Here is a 21,282-nt window from a genome sequence, read left to right as displayed (position 1 = left end):
GTTTGGTTATCTTTTAAAATACCTGTTTATATTGTATAAAATATTAAGTTTGGTAGAAATTAATAATTTCCATGAGAATTATCTCACTATCCAATCGAAAGAAGCTCTGAAATAGGGCAAAGGAAAGTTTGAGTATTTTGTCTTTTTTCATTGTCATCGCGTTAGCCATGATATTACAGCATAAGGAAAGTAGCTAGCACAAAACTTTTATATGCCGTTCGAAAGCCTACTAAATGAAGTTCTTACTGCAAAGAAAACATATTCTCATTAATAGTTTTTCATTCATAAAACGATTGGAGAGATACGACTTATTTCTCTCTCTTCAGAATATTTATATTCACTACCTCACCACACTCGTCAGTAAAACTCTTTTGCCACTCATGACTTTTCATATTAAGGCAAATTTAATGGTCTTTCGGAATATATGATCAAATTCGATGAGGATGCTGAAATGAATAAGATATAATTGGTTTTATGGAAAAAAGTGATAAATTCCGTGAAATCATGAAATGTTAAATTGAAGAATTACCGCCAACATTTCGACCATGTGTTTTATGACATTTTCTGTTACAAATCACTTGTAAAATCTGCCCTTGCTCAATTCATCTTGGTTGACACAAACATTTGTTGCAAGGCCTTGAATCAATTAATCGAAAGCACATGTGTTTGTCAGACTTATTTTACCGTCTTTATTTTCTCTTGAAGAATATTGAACATCGTTTGAATTCTCTTAATTTACTTTCAGTTTCGTTCAATCTGCTCTGCCATTGTTCGAATATTTTGTTTTTGAAGTTGACCAAGTTAACATCGATTATGTGTTCCCTTGTAATACTTACCAGATGTTAGTAATATTAGCTATCGGGATAAATATTTTCTCCAAACACTCCCTTCCTTAGGGGTTTAGTAGTCAATAGCTCTTAAAAGTTGGTTGGGATTTGTCAAATATATTCTCGACGTACGGTTCTATTTGGCTTGTTTCTATTGGTTTAAAAACAAATTTTATCTTGAAAATATGCAAATAAAACCGAAAATTAGTAAATATGCACTGTAAGGCAAAAATATCTCATTTGAGACACAAATTTATACGCATTTGCATATGAGGTTAAGCAAATGCAGATTTATCCGAAGCATAATTTTATAATACAATGCTCGTCGATGAAGTGTGCTACATTTATCCATCGCACTAGAATAAGTACAAATATTTCGAAAACTGTAGGGGAACAAAATCCATACCATACGCCATAAAATGAGCACAATTTATCTAAATAAGAAAATTTCCGCCCGACAAGTAAGTGACTGACAGGGAAAACTCAAAATATCTCGAAAACTGAATGGGCACAAAATTTTTTTTATACGGCAAAAATTGGCACAAAATGGGCACAAAATACCCAAATAAAAAAAATTGAAAATTTCCATGTATGAGTCACAGCGTCAAGTTGGTGACTCACGGGAAAAACTCGGAATATCTCGAAAACCGAATGGGCACAAAATTTTTTTATACGCCAAAAATTGGCACAAAATACCCAAAACAATTTGATACCAAAATTCTGGGAGTGGATCACCAACTTGACGCACCTTGAGAATTCGTGGAAATTACGTCAAGACCTTTAAACTTGTACTTTTTTGTTTTAATTCTCACACAAGTTTTAATATTAAACCTTCGAGAATATTTGATTTCTGTTTGTTTTTTTTTTCAATGTTTTCTTTCATTATAAAATGTGTGTATTTTGTTTTGGATATTGATGAAATAAACATTATTATTATTATTATTATACTCTCTACTGCAGAATATATTTCAAGGGAAAGTAGGGCAGCCGGAAGAAGAAGAATATCATGGTTGCGGAACCTAAGAACCTGGTTTGGGAAAAGCTCATCAGAACCGTTTCGAGCTGCTACCAGCAAAATTATGATTGCCAACATTCGAATCGGATAGGTACTTCAAGAAGAAGAAGAGTAATCCCCGTCCAAAGTAGTGACTAAACACCACCTAGAAGACTTTAAGTGATTCAGTGGATATTCACAGGATTAGGACCAAGCAAGCAAAAAAACAACTTCTTAAAACAAAGTCGACGTTTCATCAATATATTTCGACTTCATCAAGACTAAAAATAGAAAAAACAATAATAGAACAAAAACAAATCATAAAGTTATATCTTAACTAGTTCTGTTAGTTGTGAGGAATATTTTCAAGTCCGTATAATATCAACAAATGCTGAAAAATACTCGGGAGAACATGTTGCTCGTCTAATAGAGTGTGTCACATTACAATAGTAGGTCATAGCCTAAAATAGCCATGCAGGTCTTTTAGGAAAGTAGCTTGATGAGTTGCCTAAGGCTTTAGTTCATCGTTTCGATTTATTCATTTGATGGGTGTTAAGGGTGCAGTTCAATAAAAAAAAATTAACGTTTTCGGAATAAGAGTGTTTACTATTAGAGGTATAGCACTTACGGTCCAGCCTCAGACCTGCTGCGATCTCCCTCGCTCTCCGATCCCTCGAAGGAGGTGCCGAAGCCACTGTCACTATGGAAGTTGTTCTGCTGTTCCCTCTCTTCTAGTCGTTGGTCCCTAAGTCTGACCAAAGCTGTGAATCAATGAAAAGTCTCTAATGTTCTTGGCAATTTCAAAACCTTCGGGATTTTTGTTCTCGATACTTGAAATAAGATTCAAATATCGAAAATACAAGTTGAGCAGAAACAGAATTTTTGCTGAACCTGAACTCAGTTGCGCGCCTTATAATATTATAACAAACTAGTTGAAAACTACACTCACTGGCAAAAAAACTCGGCCACCAATAATTTTTCTAAAGTTCGTTGACCAAGAACTTTTGTAATTTTTCATCTATTTCAATTGTTTCTACGCAAAATTGAAGATAAATTCATTGGTATTAAAACAAACTCCAGAAAAGTTTTAGGTTTTTTTGACGGTGAGTGTTGTAATTTTCAATAGAATAATTCCTAAAATTTTATGTTAATTGAATCGATCCAATTACTGAAATGATGTTTTGCCTTTTTGGTCACTTTGAAAATTCTGCCCGTCTAATCGATACGCGAGTTTCAAAATTGTGATTGAAAATGGTCTCACCATTGACACTGTCCATTATCCTCTGCCTCTCCCTGTCAATCCATCGCTGACGTTCGGCGGCTTCCTCTTGACAGCCGCCCCTTTCCCTGAAATAAAATATAATACGCATAAAAGTCAAAATGATCCAGACCTCAGCGTCTTGCTCACCATGCCTCAGCACAGGCTCGATCTCTAGGAAAAACTGGTCGATCGTCAAGATACTGAAGATCCTTCTGTAATTCACAGGAATTTTCTTAGAATGTTCAGTATATTTATTATTATACCGGATGGTTTCGACCAAGGAATCGAATGGGCCCATCAGATTTTCAACCAAAAGGGCCTTATAGGAGATATGAGGCCCAACTTTTTAATTTCAAATGCAAACCCATCTTTTTTATTACAGATTCGGATTCAGCGGGAGATTTTACATCCGAATTGTTTGAAACCAAGATTTTATTCTTTCTTTTTTGGGCCCTATACAGCATTTTTTGTTCAAATATCCGGGGGCGTTCATTCAGAACAGAATGCAAAAACTCATATTCTGATACTGAGGTCCTTAGTAATTTTTCTCGTTGTATCGATTGAGACCATCAGATTTTGGGTGCAAAATGGCCTCATACGAGATAAAAGGCCCAAAATTTGAAATTTCCAATGCAAACTCATCTTTTTTATAGCAGCAAAAAACGCTGCATAGGTTCTAAAATTGGACGACAAAATTTTGGTTTCAAACAATTTGGATTAATATCCCCCGCTTAATCCGAATTTGCAATAAAAAAGAGAGGTCTGCATTTGAAATTTCAAAGCCGAGCCACATATCTCGTATTAGGCCCTTTTGGGCCCAAAATCTGATGGTCCCATCGATTTATCGGGCGAAATTACTAAAATTTTCAAACTTTTGAACCACCTGGTATATTGTATATTTAGTATCTACTCATACTGCAATGGGATATACACACATCGTCAGAAGGCTTGTCCCCCCATCAACTCTCAACTTGTTGAATGAAACATGACAATTTTTGAGTGTGGAGTCTTCACTATCTTATCACTCAAATGAAAACAATAAACCAGTAAAAAATGCCGGGACATCCGATTTCTCAGTTTGGCCGGGCAAGAATAGTAGCCTTACATCAAGAAGCTTTGTCGAACCACCAGATTGCGCAACGTTTGAATATTGAATAGTGGTTCTTTTCCTGGAAACCGATAGCATTGCCCAGAGACCGGTGCCTGCTCGACCCAGAGTAACATCTGCAAGGAACGACCATTATATCACAAATTTTACTCGAAGGAATTGAACGATATCTATAACAGCCCTTCAAAGTGATTTTTGAGGACCTATGCACGGGAAGTCACAACCAGTATCATAAGGAGACGGTTGCATTCCTCATATTTAAGGGCAAGAAAACCTTTAAAAATACCTCGGCTATCACCTGGACTTAGAGCTACCCGTCGGTAATGGGCAGAACACCATCAAGACTGGCTTTTACCACAATGGCGCAACATATACTTTTTTCGGACGAGTTACGATTCGGTTCACAAAGTGATAGTCGACGAAAAAGGGTTTGGAGAGGTCTAGGCTGACTAGAGCGACTCAATTACACCCTGGAAGTTGTGCCCTTTCAAGACGGATCAATAATATGCTGGGGGTATAATGTTCGGTTGCCGTACCCCTCTTTATTACCGTTGAACGAACAATGACTGGTACCATCATCTACGTAGATAACATCATTGAACCAATCTGCGCAACGAATTTGGGGATAATATCATTTATCAGAATGATAACGCCCCACCACACCGCACACGAAGGGTTCAAAACAGTCTTCAAGAGAACAATATCCAGAGGATGAACTGGCCAGCAAACTATCACCAGATATGATTCCAATTGAGCACGTAAGGGATTACTTAGGGAGAGCAATTACCAATCGTCAAAGCCCACCTTCTACATTTCAGGAATTGAGTTAAGCCCTTCAGAATGAATGGAACGATATGCCTAAAAATTCATGAATGACTTGATTCGAGGGATGCCTAAGCGTATTAGGCAGTCGATTGAAAGAAGATGTAGTGATACAGACTTACTATAGTTAGTCAAAAATAAATAATCAATAAATTTAGATTTTTCTCATTGTTCCAATTTTATCTCATCCTGCATAAAGCAAGAGTAACAAACAAACATTTTCTATCAAATATATCACAGTTGAAATAGAGGAAAATATTCATATCATTTCCAGGACATAGATTGTTTATCTCTTGAGAAACCTAGGGGACCCAAGACTTTTGTCGATGTGTGTATTTTCCGATTATCAACGTATCAATCGATAATAAATTAGTAGGATCCCACCAAAGGGCCTACAGACTACGAAGACATCAGCCTGATAAAGAATTAATATTGAGAACAAATAAGCTGTATGTCAGGGTATTAGCTTTGTAATCGTTTTCATTCAAAATACTGAAAAATTAAATGCTCTTACGCAAGCTAAAATCAAGGTCTTCCTGTAGGCAGGTATCTTCCTCAACACGGGGTTTCCCATCAAGTTCAATACTCTAAGGCTGGGCATGCGCGTCAACACCTCCACAATCAGGGGGTCCTCGATGTGGTTATTGGAGAGGTCCAACACGGATAGCTCCAGAAGCTCGGACAGATGCTCGAAATCCTCCAGAGTTTCCACATAATTATTAGAGATGTTCAAGGTGTGCAGATTTTTTATTTCATCTAGATAAATAAAATAGCTTTTCATTTGCCAGAAACATATTGGTGCGAAATGATCCTTACCCAAATTCTCGATTTTCCTGACTTGGTTGTAGGAAATGTTCAAGGTGTCCAGCATGCAACAGTTGTTGAGATTTTCAATTTTCTTGATGAGATTATAGTGCAAAAATAAACTCCTCAGTCCCCTCTGGTTATTCAATCCGCTAATTTCCCTTATTCCATTATTTTCCAACCATAAACACTTAAGACCAGTATATTCATCGAGATTTTCTATGTATGAAAATCCTTTGAAGTGCAAGTAGAGGACATCATTCAAATGGGGTGTTTGATAGAGTTTATGTTCTTTGCAGTGTTGCTTTATGAATTCCTTAGTCATCCTATCGAAAGAAACGCATTCAATATATACCTAAGCTCAATTTCAAATATTTCTATAAATAAAGCCTTAGAAAATATTGAATAGGTGTCTTCTTGGATGTAAAGCCAGCATTTGATAAGATCTGGCATGCAGGATTACTCTTTTAGATCAAAAAATTTCTTACGCCATCATCCTTTCCTATTTTCGAATTCTATCTTTGTCAACGAATATTCCAAACCTCAATAAATAGGTACTTCATCGAGTAAATACTAAATAAACACAGGTGTCCCACAAGGTAGTGTTCTCGGGCCAACGCTCTTCCTACTAATATAAACTTCGTATTTACCGGTATCGAATAATACAATAACAGGAATTTTTGCAGATGATACTGTGATTCTATCCAGTCATATCAACTCACAAAAATCATCGGACAATATACAGGGCCATCTAAACCTCCCAGAACAGTGGCTAATCAAACGGAAAATTGAAGTCAATTTAGCATGGCTGCTTTGGGAGAAAATCTAGACTATCGATTGAAAATAAAACCCTTCTGTATAAATGTGTCATTTAAGCTATTCGGACATATGGAATTGAACTTCGTGGTTGTGTCCCAAAGTCAAATATTGCCATAAATTAGTCCTTCTAAACTGAACCATCTGACGAAACCTTTGTTGACTCCATCAAAAAAAATATAGCCAATAGAATTATCTAAGTAGATATATCTACATTCCTCTCTTTTTATTTGTACTTTTCTTTTTTATATACAGGGTGTTTCTGAATTTAAAGTATAGAGGAAAATGAAAGATTCCTTGGATAATTTTAAGAAAAAAATCCTACAAACATGGGCCCGGAAACGCTTTGTTTTCCACATGCAAGATGTTTCTTGCGTTGCAAGGAAAACATGATTTTACCGTCTGTGAACAAACTTCCGATATCTTTCGATCTTATATTCTCTTAATCTGGTATAGTCAAGGCCTAAGACAAAATTTAAATAAGCTACCATATGATGGTGAACATTTTCAATATTGAAATCATATTGTATTGGAAATTTATCTGTACTTATCTAGCTGATACTTTCCTAATTCAAATTTCAAGAATGTCCATTTTTTATGTATTGTATAGTTGCTTGCAATACAATAATCGATCAAAACATAATGTGTTACCTACCTGGGTGATTTAAATAATTCATCCAAACCCGAATTACCATGCTCCTTGTTTTTACACGGTAATTCCACAATTTGAGACATTTTTCTAAAAAACCATGCGAAAATATCAACTTCAAATCGATCAAACTTTTGCGTTACTTGAGATACGATAATACCAATGACATACTCTCAATTTCAAACAAACCAATAAAATCATAGTAGTCACAATGTGCCCAATGAAATTGATTTAGTTCAAAATTGATCAGGCGTAGTAAAGTCCCAATGTGACATTCATGTTCGTCCATTGTTTACATACACTTACAACTCTGGTCAAACCGTCAGAAGATGTGTTAATTTAACAATTACTTACATAGAAATTCGTGCCATATAATCATCTCCAAGATGCCTTGTGAGATGATAACACTTCAACTCGGCCAATGTGGAAATCAAAGTAGGTATTATTTGTTCCTGTTATACTTTCAGGTTCTGAAAATGTTTTTAGTTTTTCGTAGAAACCCCTTGATTTCCTTTAACTTTTTAGTTGGTTTCGAGTTCTGGAAGCGCCTATGTGCGGAACATGGTATAAATCCAGATGGCATATTAGAAGATTTTGCAACTGAAGGAGTAGATCGTAAAGACGTCTTTTTCTACCAAGCTGATGATGAGCATTATAAACCAAGATCAATTCTAGTGGATTTAGAACCGAGAGTTATCAATACAATTCTGAATTCTCCTTACTCCAAACTGTACAACCAAGAAAATGTTTTCTTATCCAAGAATGGTGGAGGTGCTGGTAACAATTGGGCATCTGGCTATTCGCAAGGAGAAAAACTCAATGAAGAGATATTTGATATTATTGATAGAGAGGCTGATGGAAGTGATAGCTTGGAAGGATTTGTTCTCTGTCATTCTATTGCTGGAGGAACTGGTTCTGGGATGGGTTCCAATATATTAGAAAAACTATCTGATAGGTTTCCTAAGAAATTGGTCCAGACTTACAGTGTTTTTCCAAACCTAGATGAAATAAGGTTAGTAATTTCTTGTAATATTTGGTATGTTTCTGGTTTTAACATATCTTTTTAGTGATGTTGTTGTGCAGCCTTACAACTCTTTACTTACACTTAAAAGACTAACGGAATCAGCTGATTCTGTTGTGGTCCTGGACAATACTGCTCTGAATCGAATAGCTGCTGAAAGACTGAGAATTCAAAACCCCACTTTCACCCAAATAAATAGTTTAGTTAGCACAATTATGACAGTCTCTACTGCTACATTACGGTAAGAATATCTTTGAATTTATCACAGTAAATTTTGCAAATTTTTTTCTTCTAGGTATCCTTCATATATGCATAACGATCTCATGGGACTTTTAGCTCCCCTGATACCTACACCTCGATTGCATTACCTTATGACAGGGTATACCCCTCTGACTACAGATACCACTGAAACTAGTGTTGGAAAAACAACAGTATTAGACGTAATGAGAAGACTACTTCAACCAAAAAATATGATGGTGTCAACAACTCAAGATAAGAATTCTCAACATTGTTTTATCTCTATACTCAATATAATTCAAGTAAGCAAAATTAGTTACTTTGTATTCAATGTTAATTAAATCGTTATTGTTCTTAGGGTGAAGTTGATCCAACACAGGTACACAAATCTTTGCAAAGAATAAGAGAGAGAAAATTAGCTCAATTCATCCCTTGGGGACCAGCTAGTATAGACGTTGCTCTTTCAAGAAAATCTCCCTATATTCAAACAGCTCATAGGGTATCAGGGCTTATGTTAGCGAATCACACAAATATAAGTTCGGTAAGAAAGCAATGTACTTTTTTACTATGGCTAAATTTTTCAAACCGATTATTTTTAGTTGTTTGATAGAGCTCTGATGCAGTATGACAAATTAAGAAAGCGGGAAGCATTTTTGGATCAATTCAGAAAGGAGGATACATTCAAAGAAAACCTGAATGAGTTGGATAACAGTAGAGAGGTGATACAGGATTTGGTTGACGAGTATAATGCTGCCACTAGAGAAGATTACTGTACATGGACTGGCTGTGAATAGAGATTGAAATGTTGATTAACATTGTTCAAATTATCAATATGAATTCCAGTTTCAAGGTGATACGATTTGTTGCTATAAAATATTAAGAGTTTTATTTTGTTAATTTATTATGTGATGTTAGTATGTTCTCTCTTGTGATTTTAATAAAGTAAATAGTAGTTTCCCAAATTATTATTTTGCAACTCCGAGTTATCAAAAATTGTACCTAAAAAATCTTGCATGAAAAAAGTAACTCAATAGGTTGTTTTTATCAGCTTTCAACCAAACCAGATTTGCTGGAAAATGTAAAGCCAAATCTTTGAATAATTTCTGATGCCGCCCAAATACCACATTTACAGACTTCGAAACTGTTTCCTTGGATATATTGAGACAAAAAACTCGCAGGAGATCTCCATAAAAAATTTACACTAAAACGATTTTGAACTCTATCATAAAATGCATATTTTCAAGTTTCTTTAAAAACAGAGCAGTTTTCTTTAGAATACATCGAAATCTGCTATCTCTTATCCATTTTTTGAACTTAGATAGCCATTTTCTTAATAATGCAGATTACTATTTCCCAATAAGACATATACGTCAAATCAAATGACGTTTCTGATATTTACTACAACAATTTGTTTTGTGAATTGTGATGTTTAGTAATTAGCTGCAGGTATTTTCAATAATTAGAAATAAAAACCCAACACTGAAATGAACTTTGGAGCCATTAAAATAAGCATAAATAAAAACGAATCGCATAACTTCTGAATTTTTTAGAATTCGTGATTTTCGAATTAAATTCTGATGGCTAATAAATAGGATTTAAAATACGATGATTCCATTATCATCACATATATTGAAACTACCGGTGTAATTTTTGAAAGTTTGAAACAAGTGGAGTTTTTTCATTAAAATTAATAATGTCAAACCAGTTCATTTCTCCTGGTGGAAAACTGAAAAGATTTTCTATTGATGATGCATTTGAGGAAGAGACTGACGAAGCCATCAAAGTTTATGGGTCAACGATACCAAGATCCCCATTATCAAATTCCAGTATAGCAAGTCAAGGCGAATTGAATTGTGTTAGAGTTGATAATGGAAGGTAAGTAACATTAAATTAATTTCGTTCAATTTTTCAAATACCTTTCAGGACAAGGTCTAGTTTCAAGGAACTTCCTTATTTGGAAGTAGATTCTTTCTTTCTTTATAAGGAAAACTTTGAAAGTTCATTTCCTGAATATATGCTAGACACTTTCAAAGACTATTTGAGAACTTTTTAAGTGAAGATTAACTAAATTGTTATACTCAGATTTAATTTTTTTTTAAGAAATAAATTTATTTGGCAATTATCTCCTTGAATTTACTCATCTAATGGATATCCATATAACCTAATTAATTCTACTCTTCAGGGGATACAAACTCGCAAGAGACACATCTAGAGACAGTGATTCTTTGATACAAGACTACTATGAGTGTTCTAGTCAGGACTACTGGGGTAGTTCTTGCTTTAACCATCCAAAAGTAAGAGAAAACTGGAGGATGGTCTTAGCAGCTGCAACCCTATTGATAATTGGAATTGGCCTGCTAGCAACAGCAATTGCAACCTTTATAACTCCACAGTCAAGCTTACAGGGAGCTGTCTTCCTTCTAGCTGGGCTAATTTGTTTCATACCAGGAGCTTACCATGTAGTCTATATCTATCTAGCAGCTAAGGGAAAAAGAGGTTACCATTTTCACAATTTACCTCTCTTTACTTGAATTTTTCTACTTTTGATTTTAACCAAAGTTGTATATATCAATGTTTTAATCTATCTTTGAAAATATTTTGTGTTCAATTCACACGTTGTTTGTTCAGGCTGACCTAAAAAGGTTTTTTTTTATATTCATGTGAAATAACTGTTGAGTTGAGTCATTGAAAATTTAATTAAAACCACTTAGTTTTTATCCTAATATGTATTTAACTCACTTCATGATATTCTGTTTAACCTGAACAGACAGGATAGGATTAGAATATAGATAATCAATCTTTCAAGTGTTTGCAATGCTGCTATATTGTGGTCATTTATAAAGGTAAAAGAAATATTTCTCAAGCCACAATTAGATTGTACATATTAATATTCAAAATATTATCTGATCAAAAATTGAATATACCGAACAATGTTCATTATTTTTTTATTTGGGAGATATTTTGTAATGAAGTTCGTGAATGTGAATTTACCCTTTGTTCTCAAATTAAAGGGTATATCTATTAATTAGGACTTTGTGAATTTTTTAGATGAGTCGAACAGCGAATACAATTTCATCAATTTTGAAAGATAAATTTCATTTCATGTTTTTCTTCTAGGTTGTAAACTTTAAATGAAATTTATGAATTATAAAATTAAAAATTCAATCTTAGTCCTGATAAACATTTGAATAAGATCCTAAAATTGGAATATGTGAGATTAAAAAAAGTGTCTGGAGTCTGATTTTTGTGATAATTATTTAGGATAAAAATTATTTAGAAATCCTGAGATTGTATTGATATTATATTTATGTGCCACTTTTGATTTAAAAATTTAATTCACTTATATTAAGTTTTTTTACTTGAATTGCTTAACCCTATTTGATAATGAATTTATTTATGGTGTATTTTGTCATGTTTTCGATAATTATTTAATTTGTTTATGTGTCTTGAATAATACATATATTCGAATTTTTATTTTGATGTACCCTAAACAAGTTGGTTTGAATTTCAGCAATATTAGTTATAATGCAATGGGAATTCTTTTGATTGAAGAATTGATTCTGAATTCCAACCTCAAGATTTTCCATTATATGTTTTTATAATGGAAAATCTTGAGGTTGGAATTCAATTGAGACAGAAAATTGAAAATTCCAACTGAAATAATTCAGATAATTAAAATCTGAATTATTTCAGTTGGAATTTCCAATTTTCAGTCCCAAAAAATCATTAATGGATATCGTTTCAAGCTTGAACGACAATGTCATTCAGCAACTGATTTTTGAACCAAATTTCATTGAAAAATATAATATTTTCAGCTGCAAAGCCACAGTTTAGATTTTCAAAATTTCTATTAGGATTTTAGAATAAAATGTACGAATGCCACTGCTAGATATCCATAAAAAAATTATATATCAAGATATTTTGCACATTACCCCATTTCATACAAAGTGTGTGACAATTTTGGATTTAATTTATTATAAAACTCGATTGGAAAGGGGTATACACAAACTATTGATGCGATGCTTTGTTGTGTTTATGCCATGAAGTTTTCGAATTTTTTTACGCCACAGTATCATTAGGCTCCATAAGAACTTCATTCTCAAAATGTTTGGAAATACACAGGGTGTACCAAGAAAGTGTAAGTGACGAAACATATGTATTTTTTTATGGAACAATGTTTTTTATTGAATTTTTGCAACTAAAAATCACAAGTTAGTAGCCACTATAAATAAATAGAATATTATAAATGAGAATGTTCTCCATCCAACATAAATTTTTCTTTAGAGAAAATTCTGGTAATTTTTTGGCAAATACACTTTATTACTATTTTTTTTATACATCTTAAATATTTCTAGAGCTTCTTCTGCAGAAAATAATATATTTTAAATAATACATTCAATTATATATATTCAATAAATAAAATAATTCAATTCTTTTTTTCAGATTATTTCAATTCTTCTTAATTAATTCCATATAATTCTTCTCATATCGAATAATATTGGAAGAATGTTACCAAAAAGCCTTCATAAGTTTTATTGAAAGTCAATTTGAATTAAAAAATTGACTAAATTCTGAATAAACACAGAGAAATCTTCCGAGTCCTATAAATAAGAGATCATATCAAGCAAATTATTGTTTTTTCCTTAATCAAAGGTAGCTTTCAAACAAATCAACCAGTCTTCTGATATCTTTAATTCTTTGTGAATATCCTTGTACATTCTTCATGGTTTTTGTGACTTCCTCAGCTTTGGCCATCATGGTGTACATACTCTTTATGTTCGAATCCATGGCTTCAGACATCTTTGTAACAGCATCTTTATATATATCAACATTTTGAGCTGTTAACGAAGAAATTGATTGTAGAATTTCACACAAATTTTCTGTGAGAGCATCAATCGAAGTGGCCATACTCTGAGCTTCATATTCCAAATCTTGCAACAACGACAAGTTTGGTAATCCCATCTGTTGGAAAATATTCCTGCGGTGCAAACTCATAGGAGTACTACTTTTGGAACTATTCGAAGGGGTGTCGCTTTTCTTTGAAACAGGACTAGATAGTTTGATCTTATATTCTAAGTTATCAGTAACGTAATGTGTCATGTTACCCTCTCTGTGAAAAGTACCTTCGAGGTTCATAGGCTTATTCGGTGTAAAATTCCTATCGTAAGCCAATGTTGCAGGTCTTTGTAACATCTGCTCAGCTAGAGGTACGGCTGAAGAACCTGGTAAGAAAATATCTTCGTCTCCTGGACTTGGATCAGTTTTGAAGGATATTTCACTATAGGATTGAGTCATTTGTGCTGAAATTTCCTCGTCTATGTCATCATTATCTGGAAAGGTTGGTTCTTCCAATACTGATTCTTCAGCTTTTTTCAATCGGGGTGGTAATTGAGGAACATGACCATCTTGTTCACACAATAAGTTCGAAGGAGGTTCTTCCATTGTAGGACTATAAAATAGAGATAATAAAATTATTGGTAATAACGGAAAATTGCCTATAGTTAGCACTGAATACTAGTTGATTTGATGTTTTTTTGGAAAAATAGCTTTATAATGTAATTTTATGAAAAATAGTTTTTAACAAACTTTTATTCTTTTTGAGAAAAGATTTATTGATTTGAATAAGAAAATTTTTATAAAAAAGATATCAACATTGAATGAATACAAAATTAACATTATATTACAGTGGCGACAACAGTTTTCAAGAATAGGGGAGGACAAAGTTTGATTCATGTTGTAGTTTTTTGCTCATGGGACACTTCAGGGGGGGGGGCAGCAAAAATTTAGAAGGGTCCCCCTCTGGCGCCGCCACTGTATATGTACCATACAAGAAAATCTGATTAAAAAATAATATTCTAAATGAAAAGATTTGTGATAAATTAAGTTAACTAAGCTGTTGCAGAAAATGAAAAAAATTAAATAGGGGCAATTTTAGTATAATTAAAAAAAAAGAATAAAAGGTATCAGAATCAGGGAGTATAGAGCTATGTATATCTCTATAAAAAAGATATGAACATTAGTATGAATGCAAAATTAACAAATAATATCTATATGTATCATACAAGAAAGTAAGATTAAAAATATTATAAATGAAGAGTTGTGATTAATAGTTAATTAAGCTGTTGTAGAAAATTAAACAGAGACAATTTGAATATTATTGAAGAAAAAAAAGGAATCAAAAGCAAGGAGTACAGAGGTATTAGAAAAATTTCATTAGTTTCCTAACTTTTACTGAAAATTGTATGCATTACAAATAGTGAAGATAAATATAGTACATAACACGAAGGAAGATGAGCTTTACTATTAACTAAATACTTTCAACATCTACATTTAGTAAAATGGTAGATATATATATTCAAATATTACATGAGTCTTCCAATATACTCAGCTCTCTTCATTCTATGTCGTAGTTCTAACCAATGTACAAGAAAATTATCAGCTAAATATGCCATTATTTTACCAGTCAAAGAGAAAGTCTTCACACGACAATAGCTTTCAATAAAAACTACTTGAATGTTTTTAATGAACAAACACTTGAGTACAAAACAAATAAAACAAATTGGCACACAGCTACCAGGCCCGTTGCAGATTACAATGTCTGGCCAAGTTTTTATAACAATTGGCACCGAATATAAAATGGAGTAAAGAGTTGTTATAATAGATGTAAGATAAGATTGATGCACTTCTCTACTTCTTGGAACTTTAATTATGAAATAGTCTTTATCCTCTTTCGTCTTCTCAAAGTTCACAACTTTGTCATAGCTCCTTTGATCTGTTTTAGCCATTATGTAAAAACGAGGTGTGAATTTAGAAAATTCGACGCCTCGTAATAATTTTAGCATTTCCGTTGTATGGCCTCCTGAACCAATAAAAATCATTGTCCTGCATTTTGATCTTCCAAAAACGTCACTCGACCTGGTGCTACCAGTTGTTATTTGGAATATCAAATATAGAACTCTAGTGATGACCAAGAGTACCCCTAAGAAAGAAAGTTCCCAAAAAAGCTGTGGATCCATTGTGCCTCTTAAGGATTTTCGCAATGTTTATTTCAAGAGCGATCAATACAGGGTACTAGGTATATTCCAGTGTGTCTATTTAATGTCATGAACGTCAACTCTTGCAACTTCAATTGAATGAACAATTTCAAATTGATATTAGACAAACCAGTTTCATCCTGATGTTTTTTTTATTCTTTAACTAACGTAATCCTAAATCCTACCTGTTTCCTTTTTGTTGTGATTTTAACGTGACGTCACAAATGTCATACTGACGTACCATTCTATAGCATTTGGGAAGAAAAACAATCCCCAGTAAACCCCCTAAAATTACTACTAGTATCATATTTGTTATGTAATTTTGTTGTTCGTTAAGAAAATCTTCGGGAAACATAGTGATGCATTTGTAAGGGTAAAACGCATATGTGGTTTGGATTTCGATCTCTTCACATGTAAAAGTTTTTATATTCCCTTATGAATACTTCATCATTTCGGAAACTTAATCAGTTCCCCATTATCAAATCATACTTAGATCATATGGTGACAAATCTGTTTTTTCTTTAAAAACATATGGTCAGCCTAATTTTCAGTCAAGACGAACCTGAATGAAACTCAAGTAAGCAAAACTGACATTTCAGAAACCAGTGATGTATTTCTAAAGTGTCCTGAAAAAAAGGAAACAGCTTAAAAATGAACATATCGTGAATGGAAAGTTGAGACTTCTTCGGGAAGAGTAGTAGTAATATCAATTAAAGACTACATTAATTTCTGTGACAACCGTATGTTTTTTGACAATCAACATCGGAAAATTGACAACTTTTGACGTAACATGACAATCAAGCATGACGTTTAGCAAATAGGCAACTGCTTGCGTTGCTCGCGTTCTTTTTTCACGAAATTAAAAAAAATTAGAAAAAGCAATAAACTATGAGAATATCGGAAATTGTTTTCTAATTTTAGGATAGAACTTTGTTTAGGATGGGTGATAGCGGTACTGCCAAAAGTGCTTCGGGTCAGAATGAACCAGCAATGAAAGGATGGCTATTCAAATGGACTAATTACCTAAAGGGTTACCAGAGACGATGGTTTGTACTGCAAAATGGGCACCTTTCTTATTACAGGTGAATAATTTTTTGCTCATTTCGCTAGCGTTTTTCGTGATATTGGTGCTTGTTTAGAATAGTTGGCTATGGGATTTTCTTAGCGATAGATCAATGATGTTGCAGTGCCAAAATTTAAGTGCCACTTGTTCGATAAATAAAACAATATTTAATGCGAGTATAAGTGTTCTAACACCTATTAGATCACCATTAAATTATGATGTATTTGAATAAATAACATATCTATGTATATTGGAAAAGATAGTATTATATTATTATTTATACAAAACATAAAGATAAGTCTCTAATTTCATATCCAAATTTGATTGAAATCGTCTTTCAACCCTGCGCTCTTTCTAAGGAAATAATATGAAATTTTCCTTATCTTTTCCAATAGTACCTGGTATGTTATCAGGAAATAAACTTATTCCTGTCTTTTCAACTTATGTGGTTGATTATGGAAAGTTCAACTGAATGTTTTGTGGAAATCTGTCTCTCAATTGAATATTTATTATGTTGGTCTTCAGGTTACCGTAATTATTTAATGTTTTTTTTATTCAAAAACTTGATCAACTGTATTTTATCTAATGAGAATTGGCATTTAGATTATTAAGGAAAGTATTAGAAAAATCATTTGATCATTTAGATGTTTTAGGCCATACAATTTTTTTATATTTGAAATTCATTAATAATTGAAAGGAATTCAACTTTAACAAAAGTAATGGTAAACATGTAGAATAGGTATTTGACCTTGAGACCCTCGAATGACGTTCAATTTTCTGTCAAATTGGCAGCTATGTTGCCAGATTGAAAAGAGGGTTTATTTATTCATTCATTCATTCATTAGGGGAAGCTTAAATCCAGTATGGAGCTTATGATAGCCAATAAACTCCTTGAAAAAAATTATTTCAGAAAATTTATTTCAATATTTCAGCCATTCATTTCACAGAGCTTACGAAGGAAAGAACTAAGCAAAGAACACCTTCACTTGATAACAAGCGCTCTATATAATTCAAAAAATGGTCTATAATTACATTCCAGTTTAGGAAATTATATATGTAAATCAATTATCACGTTGATTTAAGAATGTATTTTCTCTAATTCTGTGGTTATTCCGTTCATTCTTCCACATCTTGTAGAACAAAATCGTGCGAGAATATATCAGAAACGCACAGTTTTCATGGTTATATTTTATTATTCTATGTTGGCACTCCGAACTTTCCGCTACGGCTTTATCTGTCAATTCATCAAATTGCCTTAAATAAATCATTTCTGCCAACCAACATTTTTCAATGCAAAAATCACTAAATTATATTTATGGAAATATTTCATTAATTTCAATGAAAATGCAATGAATTAGAGAAAATAATGTATAATACTCGTACAGAAGGCTCATTCTACCACTCGTTCATTCAAAAACTCGCCACTTCGTGGCTCGTTTTTGAATTTTGAACTCGTGGAAGAATATCAATGCCTTCCGCACTTGTATTATAAATAACTATTCTCTAATTCTGTGGTTATTCCGTTCATTCTTCCACATCTTGTAGAACAAAATCGTGCGAGAATATATCAGAAACGCACAGTTTTCATGGTAATATTTTATTATTCTATGTTGGTACTCCGAACTTTCCGCCACGGCTTTATCTGTCAATTCATCAATTTGCCTTAAAGAAATCAGTTCTGCCAACCAACATTTTTCAATGCAAAAATCACTAAAATATATTTATGGAAATATTTCATTAATTTCAATGAAAATGCAATGAATTAGAGAAAATAATGTATAATGCTCGTACAGAAGGCTCATTCTACCACGAACAAATATCTCGATGCTTTTCGACAAATCTGCTTCGAAAAATATAGGATGTCCCATTTAAGAAACACCAACTCTTCATATCTTAAAAATTGTAATTTATTTCTATAATCTGCTATGAGTATAATATAAACCATTTTTAGAATTTTTCGAATATCTATCTCGAACAGAAACCAAGACAAAGCGAAATATTTTTCAGTAATGTCCTGTAACTCAAGAACGAATCAAGATATATATGATCTGCTTTCTGATATCTTATTATTTCGAAAAAAGAGATCGGGAGTCTTTAGAGATTTTTTCTCTAACTCTTAGAGTTCTCTCGATTCTTTCAATGAGCATCGAATTTGGGACACCTTGTACATACTTGAAAATTAACGGAATTTATAATGAAAAATTTAGAAATTTGAAATGGACACAAATTAAAGTAAATTTTAATAATGATCAATATTGTTTTCATAACAAGTTGTTTTGAATCGCTTCGAAATATCTTATAATTTTGGAATTATTGAAAAAAAAAACGAGAAATTTTTTTCCAACTCACTTCTCATAAGTGAAAAAAGTTAGGATTCATATTTGCAGTAAATTTGCATATCTATCCTATCAATTTGTTACACCTACTCTGGGACACCCCGTATAGTAGTAACCAGGATCTACTCTGAAACACTTGTTTGATATCATATTTAACATTATGTCAGTTGTTTACTTATTCTTTGGATCAGTTCAATTTCGACCTTCATCAGTAGAATATTATTTCTGAAATCATTTATTATGATTCTATTATATTTACCATTGATACATTGACACATTTGATATATTTTTCTACTTAGTTCCAAAGTTCTAGGAAAAAAATCGTGTTTAAAATAATTGATTCGGAGTATTTTAATATTTTCATTTTATTCAACATTAAATGCATGTTTTCCACGAAAAAAACATTTTTATTAGAAATCAATATGAAAAGTTCGATTCCGAGTTCGATTCCGAAATGGGATAAATCTATCTATTTTGAGAACAAGTTCAAATATTGTCTCAGATAACTTAAAAATGTATAAGACCAAACATAAAATTGAGAAACAATAAATTTTGGTTGGGTTTATTTAAATCAGATAAGATTCTTCATCTATTACTTTATTTTTCGTAACTGTAAAAATAAATCAATTAGATTTCTTACTCTTTATTAGTGTCATCAATGTAATACGTTGACCATTTATAGTTATTTGTATGTGTGCATTTTGAATGTGTTTGTTTTTTTATTGTGTGCTTTTAACACTAACATTACCAGTGCATTCTCTTGGTATAAAAAGTTGGATTAGCCTAACCTCATGATGAATTTATTTTTCTTTTTTATATAGGAAGTCCCATTTCAAACGAGCCATTCCTTATATTGCTTTTATTTATATGTGATGATTTCTTGAAACACGCCGATTGATTTCGTATTTGAGTCTTGAAAAAGTGAAGGTTTGTTCTAAAATATCCCTCACCATTTTTCGAAATAAGTTTCTCTGAATGAGGGAAATATCCTTATTTTGCAATTTTTTGGTCAAAAATTGTCTTGTCACGATTAAACCGATTTAAGTACAAATTTAGTGTGATTTCAAGCAGCATCAAATAACAAATAGCAGGTAACAATCACTACTTGAAAATAGACAAAATGTTATCATTTATGCAAGTCAAATAGCAATTTACAGAGTGGGCAAATTTCGATGTTTTAGCAATACAACTTTTAAACAAGAGGAGATATACAAAATCTGATACCCCATTCTCGGTCTCTTTTTCTTGAAACTAATAAGGGTAGTATATTCATTTTTGGCCACCTTCTTTTGTTTTCGAGTTATAAGCGAAAATTGGAAAAATGGCGATATCGAAAAACGTTTATATCTCCGCTAATACTGATAATAGATCTCTGAAATTAAAATATTATACGGGCACTTTTTTACGTCGAATCCAGAGGCGTGCTCGTCTTTTCAAAAGGGTTTTTAATTGCGAAGCTATGACCCAAAGTTATATTTTTTCAAATGGGGACTCTAGATTTCTGTATCATTTTTTGAAAGCTCAATTTTTTCTGATTTCAAAAATATATAACATTGTATGATTTGTATTGGAATAAATAACAGAAAATGGTCAAAAACAGAAAAATTGAGCTTTCTATATCAAGAGCAGTGTTCTTTTTGATTATTTCTATGCTTTTTACTAATTTCTACAAAATTCGAATCTACCTATAGATATCAACAGTTGAAACCATAGAAATATTGGGATATTTAGATAAAAAAAGGTTTTTGACTATACAAACCATATGATGTTATATATATTTGAAATCAGAAAAAATTAAGCTTTCAAAAAATGGCACAGAAATCCACTGTTTCCATTTTAAAAAAACATAACTTTGGGTCATACCTTCATAATTGAAGACCCTTTTGAAAAGACAAGCACGCCACTGGATTATACGTAAAGAAGTGGCTGTATAATGTTTTAATTTCAGAGCTCTATCAGCAGTTTTAGCGGAGATATAAATCAAATTTTCGCTTATAACTCGAAAACAAAAGAATGTGGCCAAAAATGATTACTACCCTTGTTAGTTTCTCAGAAAAAGAGACCGAGAATGGGGTATCAGATTTTGTCTATCTCCTCTTGTTTAAAAGTTGCAGTGCTAAAACATCGAAATTTGCCCACCCTGTACATAAGTTAGTTTTATGTTATTCAATTTTGTTATGAATAATGGGAAATTGATGAATAAGGTGCACAACGAAAGCTTTATAATTTAAAATAAACAAAATCTTTAATTTATATAATAAAGCTTTCCTGAAGATGTGAAACGTCTAAAAACGGCCGAATCACCGGAAA

General features: G+C 32.5%; 5 protein-coding genes across 13 annotated transcripts in view; 3 read left to right on the top strand and 2 right to left on the bottom strand.

Moving 5' to 3' along the window:
- The window catches only part of LOC123674536 (dynein axonemal assembly factor 1 homolog), a 31,731-nt gene extending 24,288 nt beyond the window's left edge, over window positions 1–7,443 (bottom strand). Inside the window, exons 1-6 of one of the 2 annotated variants that reach the window (XM_045609434.1) lie at window positions 7,288–7,443; window positions 5,829–6,142; window positions 5,527–5,768; window positions 3,230–3,294; window positions 3,083–3,168; window positions 2,450–2,582 (exon numbers count right to left, since the gene is read on the bottom strand). In XM_045609434.1, coding sequence (XP_045465390.1) covers window positions 2,450–2,582; window positions 3,083–3,168; window positions 3,230–3,294; window positions 5,527–5,768; window positions 5,829–6,142; window positions 7,288–7,367 — 920 coding nt within the window. In that variant the 5' untranslated portion in view covers window positions 7,368–7,443. The remainder of the gene's footprint in view (window positions 1–2,449; window positions 2,583–3,082; window positions 3,169–3,229; window positions 3,295–5,526; window positions 5,769–5,828; window positions 6,143–7,287) is intronic. The other variant, XM_045609435.1, reaches the window with a different exon arrangement.
- Window positions 7,444–7,519: 76 nt separating this feature from the next.
- On the top strand, window positions 7,520–9,501 carry LOC123674538 (tubulin gamma-1 chain-like). The gene is made up of 6 exons (XM_045609439.1): window positions 7,520–7,716; window positions 7,807–8,293; window positions 8,349–8,543; window positions 8,598–8,841; window positions 8,898–9,080; window positions 9,139–9,501. Exons 1-6 carry the CDS (start codon window positions 7,668–7,670, stop codon window positions 9,331–9,333), a joined length of 1,353 nt encoding a protein of 450 aa, XP_045465395.1. The 5' UTR covers window positions 7,520–7,667; the 3' UTR covers window positions 9,334–9,501.
- A 426-nt stretch (window positions 9,502–9,927) lies between these two features.
- On the top strand, window positions 9,928–12,013 carry LOC123676716 (transmembrane protein 134). The gene is made up of 2 exons (XM_045612869.1): window positions 9,928–10,414; window positions 10,722–12,013. The coding sequence occupies exons 1-2, from the start codon at window positions 10,233–10,235 to the stop codon at window positions 11,068–11,070; spliced, it is 531 nt and encodes a 176-aa protein (XP_045468825.1). The 5' UTR covers window positions 9,928–10,232; the 3' UTR covers window positions 11,071–12,013.
- Window positions 12,014–12,706: 693 nt separating this feature from the next.
- On the bottom strand, window positions 12,707–16,199 carry LOC123676715. 2 transcript variants are annotated; one of them, XM_045612867.1, is made up of 2 exons: window positions 14,906–16,199; window positions 12,707–13,988 (listed from the first exon to the last, which is right to left on the bottom strand). In XM_045612867.1, exons 1-2 carry the CDS (start codon window positions 15,553–15,555, stop codon window positions 13,187–13,189), a joined length of 1,452 nt encoding a protein of 483 aa, XP_045468823.1. In that variant the 5' UTR covers window positions 15,556–16,199; the 3' UTR covers window positions 12,707–13,186. The 2 variants fall into 2 exon arrangements, with proteins under 2 accessions (XP_045468823.1, XP_045468824.1); XM_045612868.1 differs by having other exon boundaries at window positions 12,708–13,988; window positions 15,759–16,199.
- Window positions 16,200–16,367: 168 nt separating this feature from the next.
- Window positions 16,368–21,282, top strand: part of LOC123676714 (oxysterol-binding protein 1) — a 43,207-nt gene continuing 38,292 nt past the window's right edge. For all 7 annotated transcript variants that reach the window (XM_045612866.1, XM_045612865.1, XM_045612863.1 and 4 more), the window contains exon 1: window positions 16,368–16,655. In XM_045612866.1, the coding sequence (XP_045468822.1) occupies window positions 16,513–16,655 (143 nt within the window). In that variant the 5' untranslated portion in view covers window positions 16,368–16,512. The remainder of the gene's footprint in view (window positions 16,656–21,282) is intronic.

The sequence above is a fragment of the Harmonia axyridis genome, chromosome 3 (assembly GCF_914767665.1).
Source record: "Harmonia axyridis chromosome 3, icHarAxyr1.1, whole genome shotgun sequence".
In the NCBI taxonomy this organism is placed as follows: Eukaryota; Metazoa; Arthropoda; class Insecta; order Coleoptera; family Coccinellidae; genus Harmonia; species Harmonia axyridis.
This window is presented reverse-complemented; position numbering and strand designations above follow the sequence as displayed.